We start from the raw sequence: 15,623 nt of genomic DNA, 5'->3' as shown, positions 1-15,623 counted from the left end.
CTACTGTATAATTGAAATTTGACTGGTTAATATGTCATGTTAGGGTCATCTGCACCATTTTGTTTGTCATATTAAAAAAAATAATACATTAAATACTTATTTAAAAGCGTTAATGTGTCATTACTACTGTTTCTGGTACACTATTGAAACAAAAAAAATACGCACCTGAAAATAATAAAATGCTTTGATTTTGGGGGTTATTTTTGGTGATAGCCACACAGAAAGAAACAAACAGTTTTTGTACTTTATTTAATAAATAACTCAAACAGCATTGAGAGGGAACATGGTATTGAAATAAAAGGCACTTTTAAAACAATACTGTAAAGGCTTATGTGTGTTACTTCAGAGGCATTGGGGTGTGAAAGCATTTCAGAGGTGATTCATGTGACGTTTGAAAAAAATACTCATTTCATTCTTGTAATCTAAAAAACAATTGTCCTCACAAATAAATTCACTGCTTCTTGGAACAAGCTAACATAAAACCTATTTTTGGCATACTTGACAAGAACACATGAGAGGACCTGAGAATAATAAAGTTAATGCAGTTGACAAGTACAACAATATTTCATTAGTTAATTACAACTTGTTTCATAACTCACTGCTTCGATTGTTCAACATTGCCCGCAATTTCAGAATTTTAACAAGTGGTATACAGTCCCTTTGTGACAGCATATCAATAATTCAAATAATTATAGTTGATATTTATTTTTATGTTGTGTATTGAGTCCATTAACACAGACAGTACGCAATAATACAATTCAATGTGTTTCTGAGCTGCAGTTAAAAACTACAATTACAACCACTGAATAATCTACTGTGATCAACATAACTATCCAATCTAAGTTGAATGTGAAATATTAGTCAATACTTCCGATTGCATTTGTTTTCTATATGTATATACACACACACACACACACACACACACACACACACACACTCACACACATTGACATAACGTGCTGCTATACCTGACAATTTACACATTAAACTCAGGTCCTGGCAGGAACACACAGAGACACACAGGAAGTCAGTGCACAGAGAGACTACAAGACAGAAGTGTCTGAGAAAGATACAGAGGCTGAGGAATTCATGTAACATATATTGCATATGCATAGTGTCCACAAAAAACTAAATCCTTTGCCCATAGTCCTGTGGTAGGAACAAAAAAAACACCTTAATGTCATCATTTTTCAAATATGCAACTTAAAAGTATATACACATACTGTATACTGTACATTTAAAATACAACAAATGCATATAAATCATATGTGTTAGTAAAAATACAGATGCAGTGGTGGCGTGGTACATTATAATGGTAAAGTAGCAAAAAGAAATGATGTAAATTCCATGACAGGTTCCACAGACCCCAAACCCGTGGTAAATACTGCAGTTGTCAGATACTTGATAGCAGAGTTCATTGAAAACTATGACGCCATCATTTTCCTTCATATTTGGGATTGACCACAGTTGTGACAGCACTTTTGTAGATGGGATTTTCACCCTGGAAAGAAAAACAATTGAAGTTACAATCATGGTATTACGGAGTCCAGCAAGATGCAAAATTTGGGTTAGATTTTCTGACGCATTCATCAAATCACACAGAAAAAAGGCTGGGTTCTCATTAGGCATAATAATAGAGCATTTCCTGTACATGTCATTTCTTTAAATCACACTTAGCACACAGCCATGCTTTTGTGACAACACACCAAATATCAGGATGAACTAATTAGGAGTCATACTTAAACCCTTTCATACTCACCAGACAAGGTTTTGAAGTCACTTAATATCCTCAAACACTGGACAGGTTTTGTGATTTTTTTGATTGTCGCACGCACTCATGCACTGATTTTTACAAACGCTGAAAGGTATTATTTCTCTTCCTAAGGTTCCACTTGTCTAAAAGTTTACTTCATAGCTTTTAAAGACAGGTGAATTAGAAAAAAAGTAGATACTGAGTGAAATCAAGACACACCTAACCAGCCCATGCAGGAAAATGGAAAATGAAAGGGAAAGTAAATACAAACTTAAAGGACAGCAGCTTTACGTCCATAGCTGGGATTCTGGAACTGATTGATAGGACTCTTGTATATAGGATTTTCTTGCTACAGATAGAGAGTGAGGACAGAATAGAGTTCAGCAGGAAAATAGACTAACAGCACAGACAAATAATAAAAAAAGGCACTTAAAGGAGAATTATGGTTGATTTCAACTCATAGGTCTGTCGTTTGTAAATGTGGAGGTCTGTCAATAGAGACAAAAACTAAACCAATTAGTGCTGCCTACACCGAGTTATCCTCCTGCTAGAGTAAGCACCCAACAGGCTGAAACAGGGCAAGTTTTAAACGTGTTTTTAGCCTCTTAACATGTTCAAAATGTCCTTACCAGTGCCTAGCCATGTGCAATGATTCCTTCAGAGGAAACACAGTGAATCTGACTGCAGTAGATGTGACAGAAAGGCCTAAAAGTTGTGTAAATCCATACCTCTGTTTGTTTCCTGTTTTCTGGTGAAGAACACACACAAAAGCGCAATGAGATAACTGTTGTTGTGATTTGGCGCTATATAAATCAAACTGAATTGAATTAAATTGAATAGTCAATTGTCAAACTCATGAAATCCAATATTCCAAAATTTATTTTTTCCACAAAAAAACAAATTGCCGTTGTTATGTCCTTAGTAAAGACTATGTAGAAACAGGCTGTAACCTGGCACCACAGTGGAGCCAGCAGAGCAGCACATAGGTAACTACGCAGCAGTGCAGACTCACACTGTCAGCTGAGAGCGAGACACAGAGCTTTGGGATAGTAACGATATTGTTTCAGTGTTTTTAGAGTATCAGCTCAGATAAATAAGTAAGAAGGAGACAGAACATTTTAGACAGACTCAGTGGTACGAACAGTATCACCGAGGATGCATTTATCTATCATAAGCAGTGTTGGGAGTGAGGTTAAGTAAGGGAATTACAGTGATATATTCATTTTAACGCCGTAATATGGCTCATTACTAATTACATGTCTGTAATATCATACGCGGGTTTCAATCTTAGTAAGAAAAGTGTGAGCATTACGTCAGCCTTGTAAAGCATGAAAAATAGAGACTTTGAACTTGTTTGCAGCTACGTCTTTTCACTTTTGGAACAGCATTTGCCTCCAGATACCGGGACTTAACGCTCTTTTAGTTGAATTTATCCTCATCAAAATGGTCGCTTCCAACACGGTAATCCCCCTCACATAATGTTCACAACGGAGTTTGCACATCAAGCTGAAGCAACCAGCCACAGCTGCAAAATCTCCCGGTTGCGGAGGGGTAGATGGTGAAAGCTGAAGCCCAAATATCTCTTCATTGGTTGCCGTGATTTGGAAAGGAACAAACTCGAACCGTTTTGTCATATTACTCCTCATCTAACTTCAAGCTCCGTCTGTCAGCTCTGGGAGCTCCTCTCTACTTTTGCAGATAATCTCAATTTTTTCTTAATTAGATGCATGGCCAGTACAATGAAACTGTGAATGGCTCATTAAATCAGTTACCGCATGTGAATATACGCATGTTCAATAGCTCTTGAACTCTTGTAGCTCTCCTGACTCCACTGTAGTGACAGGTTACAGTCTGTTGCATTACTAAGGACTTAACAACGGCAAATCCTTTTTTTGTGGAAAAATACATTTTGGAATATTGGATTGCATGAGTTCAACAATCGACTAGTGTGGACTTCAACAGAAAACAGGAAACAAGCAGTGGTATGGATTAACACAACTTATATGCCTTTCTGCCACATCTACAGCAGTCAGATTCACTGTGTTTACTCAGAAGGTATCACTGCACATGGATAGGCAATGTTAATGATATTTTGAACATGTTTAGAGACTAAAAACACATTTGAAACTTGCCCTTTTGAAGCCTGTTGGTTGCTAACTCAAGCAGGAGGATGACTCAGTGTATGCAGCACCAACTGGTTTAATTTTTCTCTCTAATGACAGACCTCCATAGTTACAAATAACAGAGCTACGTGTTGAAATCGACCGGAATTCTCCTTTAACAGTAGAAAAGTATGAATAAAGTCTAATGGGAGAGATAAAAGGAGGACAATGTGAGAAATAGAAGGAACTGTGTTTAGCCTTGTTCACAAGTAGCTTTATTGTTAATGAAGTTACCGAATGTTGTGCACTTTATTATTAAAAATCTTTTTTAACGGGAAACCTTTATTGAGACAATAGTGGCCGTCTCCCAATCGGAAGGCTGGTGGTTCAATCCCTGCAGTCCCATGTCAGAGTGTCCTTGGGCAAGTCACTGAACCCTGAGTTGCCCCCACCAGAGTGTAAATGTGTGTGAATGTTGATCTGATGAGCAGGTGGCACCTTGTACGGGAGCCTCGGCCACAGTATATGAATATAAACGAGAGTTGAGTAAGGTAGTTGTTGAGACTAGAAAAGCGCTGTATAAGAACAGTCCATTTCCATTTCCATTACAGTGGGATAGACATGTGAAGCCCACCCCAAGAGCCTACCTACCAGAGCACACCCGATCCAACTCTACGCATCATTTGCGGCCAGTTTGCGTCTTTTTCTGGGAGGATTTGCTTGTTAACTCCGGGGACCTTTGTTGCTTGTCATTCCTTTCTTCCTCCCCTCATTTGTTTCTACCTCTCTACTGTAATCTATGTAATAAATTCATTAATAATCAGAATAACAATAATGCCCCAAAAATACTTCCAATTGCAATTGGTCTTAGATAAACTCTCCTTTTCGAATACAGACTCTTTAAAAACACAGTCAATCTAGACCACGCTCTATACTTTACCAGGACCTACTAATGCTTTTAAGAGCAATTGCAGTTAGTGCGTGAGCAGCAAATAAAACCTTTAACAGACAGAAACCTTGGGAGGAACCTGGCTTTAGGTGGGTGGCCACCTGCCTCGACTGGTTTGGCTGAAAAAGTGAATAAATATAGAAATATGACTCATAATAATTATAGCAATGGGTATAATGGAATGGCATGATGATCAGTGAAAATTACAGTAACCATTAAGATTGTAGAACTATGACGACCAGTAACAATGATAGTGGTAGTAACAGTTATTGTAAAACTATAATTACATCTATTTTAAATGACTAAAACCAAGAGCTAACCATATGAAAGCATTAGAATGAGCTCATTCAGTTTCTTTGACATTCCTTATGGTTGCTTTGCCTTGTTATCTTGTTGTAACCCAGGCCAGTCAGAGTTTCACTAACAGTTTCTCATTTCCCAAAAAGAAAGGAATGTAAAGTGATGGGTTGTCCTGCCCATGGTAATAAGTAAGACACACAGATCAGGAACATCTGTATCATCACACATATAGTTTGTGGGTGTAACACAATTTGAACACTAGGTGGAGGCATATTACCGCACGTGAATTGGTGCTGAAATCTGTCATATTGATGTTGGCTGATGATGAGTTGGGAAGAAGCAGGAGGTGAAGAGCTGTGGCCACTCCCCGGAAAAAATTCAGCTATGCTCAGAGTGCATAACACTCCCAAAAAAGTCCACACAGGCGCCGACATTTTTTCCTTTCTGTTTTGAGCGGCACTCAAAAGCAACACGTTCAATCTATTTCTACAGCTGTGAGACTGAAGAGAATGCCAGCAAGAGACTTTGTAATAACATCAACAAGTCTGCGAATCTCATCTGCTGCTGAGAACACAAATGGTCTTCACAAGTTGATACCCTGACAGCGGCGGGCTGTGCAGTGTCGTTCAAATAAAACATGTTTTCCGCTTTAAGTGACTCAACCAAACTTCTGACAAAAAAAAAAAATGTATCCTGCTCATCTTGCAAAGAGCAGTTTAAAGGTTCCTAACACTCACCGTATCCCATTTGGCGTTCATCTTCTCCTTCTCAAACTTGGCGAATTCTCTTCTGTCATGGATGATCATCAGCAGCTTCCAGATGAGCAGCAGGGCTAAGCCAATCAGGACGATGCCGGCGACCACGCCTGCCACAATGGGGATGATGTCAGGACCGGCGGGGCAGTCTGGAACACAGCAGGGTGCAGCGGTGTTTAGGCAGCTTAAAATAAGAGTGCAAAAATAACAAAACCATGGGAATAACATGGCATCACTCGGCTATACGTGAATAAGCAAATGCCCTATTTTTGCAACCCCAGCCACCACAGGCCCTGTAATTAGCTTTCTCTGTAACAGAAACATTCCACACCCTGGCTCATGTTAGCCCAGCTTTCTGCTTACCCAGCGTGTCCACCACATGGACCTCCTTCTCCGTGTTGTTGTTGACAGCGTAGGTGTAGTAGAACCAGCAGTCGTTGGCGTCCCTCTCCTTGCAATGCATCACGGGGTAAGAGGCGTCGTTGGGCTGGGGCAGCTTGTCCCTGTCCTTCACTTTAATCAGGTTGAAGTAGCTGCAGTCTCTCTCACATGTGTCCTTCTTCTCACCGGTGCCGAACGCCCGGCACTGGACGCACTCTCTGGAAGCAACGGGATGTTGTTGTTAGTAATGAGCAGTGAGATTTGTGCTGCCACTTAAAAGGGTCACACAATAGAAAAAAACACAAATTCTTACTGATGTCTTGTGTGTAATAATGCAGTTTTTAGTTTTTAACTTATACAGGTTTTGAGATGTATGTCTCTTAAAACGTCCCATGGCATGAAGACTTCCCTTTATGAGGTCATAAGGGGCAAGGTTACCTCCCCTTTTTCTGCTCTACCCACCCAGAGAATTTGGCCCACCCATGTAAAAGAGACATCATGGCTTTTAAACAAGCAAAGTAGCAGCTGGTCAAGGCCACCTCCCCCGCAAAAAAGATATGGTCAGACATGGTATTAGGGGTCCACTAAGGTCTATATAAAAGAGACTTCAGATACAGTATTAGGGGACCACTAAGGTCTATATAAAAGAGACTTTAGATACAGTTATAGGGACCACTAAGGTCTATATAAAAGAGACTTCAGATACAGTATTAGGGGACCACTAAGGTCTGTATAAAAGAGACTTCAGATACAGTATTAGGGGACCACTAAGGTCTATATAAAAGAGACTTTCAATACAGTGCTAAGGGACCACTGAGGCCTATAGAAAAGAATCCAAAGAGCAACATGTCATGGGACCTTTAAATGTTTCCTCCACTCCAGAACAATGCAGGTAAATGGATTTACATTCAAAATTACCATCTCTTTCCATTTTCATTGTTACTCAAGACCAGGAATTTCCAAAGTCTGTGGTGCCCCCCTCAGACAAATTGAGGGCTGTAGACTACATTAGCTGGCTTTTATTTTTTACCCACATGAGGGTATGACAGAAGAAAGAGCTCGGTTTACACTTATTATTTCTCTGGGTTTGAACGTTGTTGGAAACAGGTGGGATAATGTTAAGTACACAACTCAACAAAATATATGTATAACATAGGTCTATGTGGTTTAATACGTCAATGTTACATGTTATACAGTACCTTTAAGGTGTGAAAGGTTAGTTTGGGATTTTTGTCAATGCACTAAAATGCCTCAAGAGATTGCTGTAACCATTCCTCATCTCTATTATCAATAAGCCAACACCTTTGTACAGTGACATACAGTATGTGATATTTTGATACATCTTCATTTCAGACTCACTTGTGTTCAGTACATACTCCTGGACAGGTAGGGCAAGTTTCACACGTGGGACCCTGGAATTTGGGGTCCGTGCACTTGCAAGTGCCACATTCACACGTTCCTCGGCCGTTACAGATCTGCTTGTTGCTGGCCATGCATGTGCTGTTGTCCAGAGAACAATCACAGGCACTTCCGGTCCACATTTGGTCACAGATACACACTCTGCACTCACAGCGGCCATGCCCTAAGTAGACCGGGAATGAAAAAAAATACTCAGAAAATTCTTCTAAACATCATCTTTGGTCCATTTAACACTCTGTGCTGCACTGAGTAATTTACCTCGGAAGTTGAAAGTCGAAAGCCGAAGGTGGGAATGAGGTCAGACCTGAGTTGACTACGTTCTATTTAATAAGTCGGAATTCACAGTGGGGTTTGCTCTACACAGGTTAGCCACTGTTAGCAATACCAGTTGATAACCCAGTTTTTTGTGCATACAAACAGCCAGGGCTGGAAATCACAATGTGATATCATCACGATACGATATTGTGATTTAAAAAATCCTTCTGCGATATATTGCAATTGTTTTCATTTCAAAAATAAAAAGGAAACCTTGTCAACATCTGTTTTATCTAAAAAGATACACTCGCTTCAATTTTATAGCTGCAAAATGGGACAAACTGATCCCCACATATATAATAAAAGATCGATACTTGGCATCTGTGTACAATATCGCAATACTTTGTTATATTGATTTTTTTTCCCTCACCCCTTCAAACAGCGTCACAACATGTCCGCAGATAGAAATTGGACTGGACTGTGATTTAGTAAGACACAAATAAGACTATATTACTACATCTTTCACTACTCTTGATGCATGGAGCAGCCAAAATGTACTTTAAGCTCGGGAGACTCTGAGGTTGTCCAACTTTTCCCAACTCGGATATCCGACTTTGGAGGAGGCGACTTGAAAATTCCAACTTCTGATTGCAAATGGAATGCACTATGAAGCCTACGTGCAGAGATTACTTCATTCTTCCCTGTGGAGCTGTCATACTCACCGCCACACAGTTTGTTTCCGGAGCGGTCACAGTTGAAGTTGTCACACTCGCAGAACTGGCCGCTGTACCTCTCCTCAGGGTTGTCCCTCTTCTTGCACTCACATGTGCCGCACACGCAGTCTCCGTTGTTGCTGCAGATGTCGGTGCCGTTGTCTTTGCGGCAGGTCCGGTCCATGTCCTCTGTGGCTACATCATTGCTGCTGCATTCACACTGTCTGCCCACGCGTCCTTCATTACACCTGAGACAAGGGAAAGGGTGTGATTCTGAAGAACTTCTTCACACTAAAACAGAAACATAAGTAAGCTTGAACATGAGACTTAAAGGTTCTGGATATTTTATCCATGTAAGATCCATGTATGGTAAAATAAAGACTGTAGAAATGTTCATAGACTCACTTGCAGGCACCACATTCGTAAGTCCCGTTACCAAAGTGGCAGAGTTGACTGTTCTTGATACCGTCCTTGTGGCATTCACACTCACAAATGAAGTTGAGGGTGATCTCCACCTCCTCCGTAAATCCCAGGGGCTTTATCTTGATGATCTCAGGCTTGCCTTGTTTCGGACAGCCCTTAGATGTCACACTGATGCTAAACATGACCTAGGAATGAAGGACGATAAAGGGGAAAGCCTGACTCAGAGAGCAAAACACTGAGTTTGTCGAACATCTGTGAAAATCTCAAAACAAAATAGTTGTGTCAATTAACAAACAATGGCCCAGGGCAGAAAACAAAACCAGTGACTTAGAGCCTACAAGTACAGTAGATTAACACAAGCTGTAGTTTTTTGTGCAATACAGTCTGTGAATTACAAAAGTGATGGGATAAAATAATTATATATCCCAAAAAAGAGACCTCCGTTTTAGATCAGAGGTTATTATTAGCTATTAGCAAGTGGTGATCTGGTCAGATTTCCTAAATTTGGTCTGATATAAGTGGGAGACTGATGGATCTGGAGAAAAAAATGTGAAAAATGTTGCTATAATGCTAATAAAAGCTGAAATAAATGTCTGTCTTGGCTATTGTTTTGAAATGATCTCTTTTATATGTATAATTCACAAAATTGTGTGCAGATATCCTTTTCAATGCCATGTTCATGATAAAAAAAGCTTTAAGCCCCTATTGACATAGTTTTTTATATGGTATTTGTCTTATGAGTCTTGAATATTACGAGGGCAAACGGCAGGAATTTTACACTATATATGCTAACGTTACTGAAACTTTGTGTTCATATTGCTACTTATTTATTATCTCAGCCATGGTGGTTTTCAATTGGGTTCATCTGATTGTTGGTTTGTTTGATTTGATGATTGATTGATTGCTTCGGGTTACATGTAGGGACCCTCAACATGCTCCTGTGGAAGTGTGGTGCCATTTTGAGCCTTGTTAGTGGTGTAGGAATAGCAATTTTGTTTTGCTTTTACGTGCCCCGACGACTAGCATAAGCTAATTAGGGAGTATCGCTAAAACTGGTCACATTCAATTAACATTAAAACATATCCCGGATAATGGTCGACTTGGTACCCATGTGTTAATCTTGCTTAATTTTAGTTGGGCCTTTAAACTTTCTTTTTTCATTTTTTTTTTCATTTTTTGTTTGGTCAGCCAGAGTGAGCTCTCCTCTTTAACTTTTTAAAAATGTGTAATGTTAATTGCTATTGTGTTTAAGACCAATAAAAAAGACAAAAAGAAATAAAAATAGGACATTTAAATATTTCTGTTTTCAAATTAAAGGATACTATGGTCTCTGCTGTGTGTTACTGAGAAACCATTCATTGTCATTGCATGCAAACATTTTTCATGATCTACATTTAATTTGACATCTTCAGTGTCTCAATGATAACTGACAGGGTCAATCATCTACTGGTGAAATACAACAACAACAAAAAGCAGCAATTTTCTAATCCTCACCTCATCTCCGATGGAGATGTTGGAGCACTTGCGTCCACTTTCGCCCTCACTAACCACTCCGTTCTTACAGCGGGACGTGTAAGCTATGGTCACACCCTCTGGAAGCTTGCTGTTTTCCAAAATAACCTCAGACGAGAGAGACTGCCAAAAAACAAGAGATAACAACACGAATGTTGGAATGTCATCTGGTAGTTTTATGTTGAGAGCACACAATACACAAAGGATTAGCTGAGTATTAAACGAGAATCACTCCCAATGTTTAATGCTTTCATAGGGGTTTATGGGACTAATACAGTTTTTTTTACAAGGTGCTTAAAATCAACATTCTCGCCAGCGTACTTACATTGTAAGCGTCTATAATAAGGTTAATCACATTGCTTGAGTTGGCAGACAGAGTTCCCACTGCAGACTTTGGTATCAGATTTTTCAGCTCCTGAGAAGAGAAGAAAACAATTTAGAATAAAGCTAAATCCAAGTTCTGTTAATCTTGAGATATCTTGAATCTCTATTAGCAACAATTGCTTTCAATATTTTTCTATTAACTTTTAAAGGCTTTTTATATTAAATATACTGGTTTAGCCATTTCATTGCAGATTTAGATCAATACAACATTCATTTTAACCTTGAAATCATGGACTTGTTATTTTGCTTTGAAGCACACAGAAGCTACTGGGATGCTAAAAGAAAGAACTTTTATTAAACTCAGATGGAACTGGGTTGAACTGGCCTGAAAAGCACCGGCATGACACAAGGCAATAATTAGAGCTGGGGATGCTACCATAATTCGTAGCAGAGGCACTGGGTTACTTCCAATCACACACGCAGAAGGAATGAGGAATGCAGGAAGTATTCTCAAAAGAACGGGATAAAAGTGAAGACAAGTTGTGTCACATGAAGAACCAAAGAGTCAGAGAAAATACTCACTTGGTAAACGGGCTGGAACTCCTCTGTGACTGCAAAGATAGTCTGAATGTTGTTATCGCTCAGCTTCTGAACCAGGTGGGCAATGGAGGGGTAGTCCTTCAAAACAATATGGAGGAGAAAAGTCAAATTTACACTGAGTAGGTTTACATGCAAACCAATATTCCACTAATATTCCAATTTTGACATTATTCCGAATTTGATCCAGGTCATGTAAACAGCATATTCCGATTGGATATTCCGAATAAGAACTTTTTCCGAATATTGCATTTTCCTACTAAGACATATGGGATATTCGTGTATTATTTGGGTTTTAGAAGCTTTCTTCCGACATGTATACAGCGCATTCAGAATGTGTGTCTCAATCAATCATCCGCAGGCTTATGGTCAGCTGTGTGCGTTGCTATGGTTGCTGTACACAAACCAACCAGTCAACAGTTTGCAAGGCTGCAGGCCCGATAAGAAGGAGAAACACAGCTACTTTTAACAATATCAAAGACTTAGATATCAACAGGTTTTTGGATATGTGCACCCATCGCTACCACAAACTTTTCAAGAAGTCGGTTGAAGGAATGAAAGAGGGACGCTGTGCTCGCAAAAATGTGAAAAATCCTATTTTGCATGCCCGCATGTAAAAGGGAACATTACTGGAATATTCACTTTTATTGGCCATGTAAACAGCTTAGTCGGAATATTGTCTTTTTCAGAATAAGGGCTAAAAAACAATATTGTGTGCATCTAAGTCATTGTAACACACAGTTAACACGAGTAGCACTGTAGAACTTGCCAAACAATACTCAGCAACTTACATAGTAGTGGCTCATGGTATACACATTGTTCTCCAAGTGACATCTTCCATCATTGGGCAGAACGATGCCACCCAGTTTGCCATCGCCGGCAAAGTGGAAGCCAGCGTCAGTGGAGAACACAAGCAGACGAGTCACATTCCTCCATCCAATATGATTCTGAGAAGTGAGAAGCAAAACAATCAAACTGCAAGTTATAATTGTCTGCCAACAGCAATGTATCCTCTCTATAAAAGCTAAGGAAGAATATGAGCATCTTATCATCTGACCCACGAAATTCTAAATATTACTGCCTCTAAAACTCTCCTTGGAAACACCAAGGACCTATAAAATAACTTTTCACACATCACCCCGTAAATGCATTTATTGGTGCAGTGGCCTCCATGCAAGTAATTGTGGGAAATGAGTATGAGAATGAGTTTTTCCCACAGGATCACTGTCACACTAAATGCTTGATCTTGGGGGAATGACAGTGTGGTCTAGACCTACTCCATCTGTAAAGAGTATTGAGATAACTGTTGTTATGATCTGATACTATAAATAAAATTGGATTGAATTGAAGGGAAACAGCTTTTTTTCTTCTTTTGTTTTTGTTGTTGTTGTTGCTTACCCCACACACAGCCACTTGCATGATGGCATCAAACCCCCCTTCAGGGGAGTCCAGGTTTCCGGAGATGTGCTGCTGGCCCACCAGGGTGTTGAACCTCTTGCCATCGCTGGTCAGCTTCAGCACGTTCTTGTAGCTGAACGGGCTGGTGCAGTTCTGGTCGCCGGTGCATGGGTTCAGCAGCTTGGCCGGGGTAGTGCTGATGTATGGCATGACTGTCTTTTCCACAAAGGAACCAAAACCTGTAAAAGACCATTGGATTCAGAATTTCATTTCAGACGACTTGAGCAGAAAATAGCCAACAAGTGCTAAGGGTAAAGTCTTAAAAGATGCTTTACATTTTGGCAAATTGGCATAACTAAAATAAGATGAATTACTTATAAGCAGTTCCTGTTTGCAATGTACCCACGGATGTACAGACCACTATCATCGGATTACTTCGATACTGAAGAAAACTCAGAAACGATGATGGTTATAAGGCGAGTTCTGGACTTAGAAGTCTGTGATTTCTAAGCACATTTATGGAAGTTCATTGTCAATGATATCCTTTAAAATGTGTAAGTCACACTGATTCCAAACATGTATCATGTCTATGTTTTCTGATTCAATTGACAACACTGAAAACATAATTACATGAGCTGTTACAGGCACTACAGCTGCTGCAAATAGGTTTGAAATCCTCTGATCTACAAATTACTTGAATAGGACCTGGTGACCAAATTGGTTTCAGAGTATGTTTTTTTTGCTTTTTTAGCTACCTAATGTGTATTCTTGTAGTTTTTTTTGTTAAATAACCAAAGCCAAAGCTTTTTTAAATTTTTCTGCCCCAAAAAGAAAAAGTGTCAAATCTGATCAAACACCCCATAGTGAAAATCCTCACCAATCCTGAAGTCAGAGGTGATCTTTGACATCTCCAGCATTAGACTTGTTCCCAGGTTCTTGACGTTCTCCAGATCGTCCTTCATGGAGTAGGACAGATCCATCAAGTAGTACAGGTCGATGGGGTAATCTTCCGCTCGTTTAAACTTTAGGTTGAAAGTTTGAGGCTCACCTAAATAGAGTCACCGTTGTTAAAAAAAAATTGCCAAAGTAGACTAATCAAATCCGAAAGAAGGTAAGAACAGCTTCAGAAAAAGCTTCAGTCTCACCAGATCGGAGGGTGAGGCTGAGTTTCTGGGGCTGGATCTGCGTGATGTCCTCTGGCCTCAGTTTCTCTGCTCCCTTTTTGCGATGTGTCACTGTTTTGTTCTTGAGGGTCTTCTGTTCCCCGTGGGGGTTCTCAATCATCGCATCACTACAGCCCCTTTTTATCAGAGACTGCAGCTCGTCACAACGGGTCGACACAGTCTCACCCTGTTTCAGGAAGTTCTACAATAAGCAACAGCAGGAAAGGGAAAATGAAAGGGACAATTACACAAAAGGAAATCGGTTTGTCATGAGATGCACTACTCAGTCTACTGATAGCTGTTGGTTGAGGCTTAGGGACTGCAAGTTTAAAACTCAAAACGGGGTGGCAGTAGGCCGGAGGGTTGCTGATTCTAGTCCCCCTACGGACCAAAATGCGGAATGTTGGTATACTGGTAGCTGGAGAGATGCCACTTCACCTCCTGCTCTTGACCACTCACCCTGACATCTCTCTGTTTGTGAATAGATAGGTCCTGAGCGTGTGTGTGTGTGTGTTTCAGGCCTGTGTGTAGGGATCACTAACAAAACAGTGTATGTTTTAATTTCCCCACTGGGGATCAATAAACAGTACCAATGAAAAAACAGAAAACCTACATTACAAACTAGGGGCATTTACCAGGCAGACAGGGTCTAACAAAAGAGTTGCATTATGGAGTATGTAGTGTAGTGTAATGTAGTGGAGATTTTAACTATGCTAAAGACAAAAAGTAAGGATATTTTGGCCTCTCCTGCTCTGATTTTGATCATTATTTTTTAATGTCCTGTAACTTTATTAAAGTGTAATACAAAAAAAGGGACTTTATCGCTTTATATTAGTCTATTTCTGAAATGATTAATCACAAAAAAGTTTGACAATCATTTTAGTTATTTTTTGTGCAAAAATGCTTCTCAAATGTGAGGAATAGGACTACAATTTATCAATTTTCTACTTTTTATTTTATCAATGAATGACCTGATCATTTTTACAAAACACCCCAAAAAATACTTCAAAATGTCCCTTCCCTCGTGACTATATGTGAGGTCTTTTAATTACTTGTATTGTCTGACCAACTGACAAATCCAAAATCAAAAGATATTCACTCTCCAAAAAAAATCCTTTTTGACTCTATTGTATATCCAAAAATCTTTCAGTTGGGGATTGTTGACAAAAGTCTGAGAATACTAGAAATTTATAGACACCACCTAGGGCTCCGGGAAATTGTTATGGGTGTTTTTCATTATTTTCTAAAATTTTACAGGCTAATAATCAAGTAATTGATTACTTAAAAAAACAACTCACAAACAATCATTGGCTGCAGCCCTACATTAAGGACTTTGGGCTATGCCTAATGGCACCGTAATGGCATCAAACTGCATTCTCTGCAGCGATTACGGCTGACATACCGGGTCTTTACACCAGCCACATTTGGCTCCCGCCTGGATGCACTCCCCGCAGTATTTGGCATTGGCATTGATGCACTCGTTCCCCTCTGGATGGAAAACAAAGGGAGAAGAGAGGAAGGCAGAGTCAGAGGGAGCAGTGGCACAGCACAGGCCCTGCAAAGTCAGCTGCCCATTAAG

General features: G+C 39.7%; 1 protein-coding gene across 2 annotated transcripts in view; it reads right to left on the bottom strand.

Moving 5' to 3' along the window:
- Window positions 1-946: 946 nt before the first annotated feature.
- Window positions 947-15,623, bottom strand: part of itgb1a (integrin, beta 1a) — a 38,145-nt gene continuing 23,468 nt past the window's right edge. Inside the window, exons 3-17 of one of the 2 annotated variants that reach the window (XM_034861733.1) lie at window positions 15,447-15,532; window positions 14,027-14,246; window positions 13,759-13,929; window positions 12,882-13,120; window positions 12,275-12,430; window positions 11,469-11,564; window positions 10,888-10,977; window positions 10,545-10,685; window positions 9,033-9,235; window positions 8,637-8,875; window positions 7,600-7,822; window positions 6,223-6,458; window positions 5,842-6,008; window positions 2,025-2,102; window positions 947-1,501 (exon numbers count right to left, since the gene is read on the bottom strand). In XM_034861733.1, coding sequence (XP_034717624.1) covers window positions 2,025-2,102; window positions 5,842-6,008; window positions 6,223-6,458; window positions 7,600-7,822; window positions 8,637-8,875; window positions 9,033-9,235; window positions 10,545-10,685; window positions 10,888-10,977; window positions 11,469-11,564; window positions 12,275-12,430; window positions 12,882-13,120; window positions 13,759-13,929; window positions 14,027-14,246; window positions 15,447-15,532 — 2,345 coding nt within the window. In that variant the 3' untranslated portion in view covers window positions 947-1,501. The remainder of the gene's footprint in view (window positions 1,502-2,024; window positions 2,103-5,841; window positions 6,009-6,222; window positions 6,459-7,599; window positions 7,823-8,636; window positions 8,876-9,032; window positions 9,236-10,544; window positions 10,686-10,887; window positions 10,978-11,468; window positions 11,565-12,274; window positions 12,431-12,881; window positions 13,121-13,758; window positions 13,930-14,026; window positions 14,247-15,446; window positions 15,533-15,623) is intronic. The other variant, XM_034861735.1, reaches the window with a different exon arrangement.

This window comes from Etheostoma cragini, chromosome 22, assembly GCF_013103735.1.
Source record: "Etheostoma cragini isolate CJK2018 chromosome 22, CSU_Ecrag_1.0, whole genome shotgun sequence".
Classification (NCBI taxonomy): Eukaryota; Metazoa; Chordata; class Actinopteri; order Perciformes; family Percidae; genus Etheostoma; species Etheostoma cragini.
This window is presented reverse-complemented; position numbering and strand designations above follow the sequence as displayed.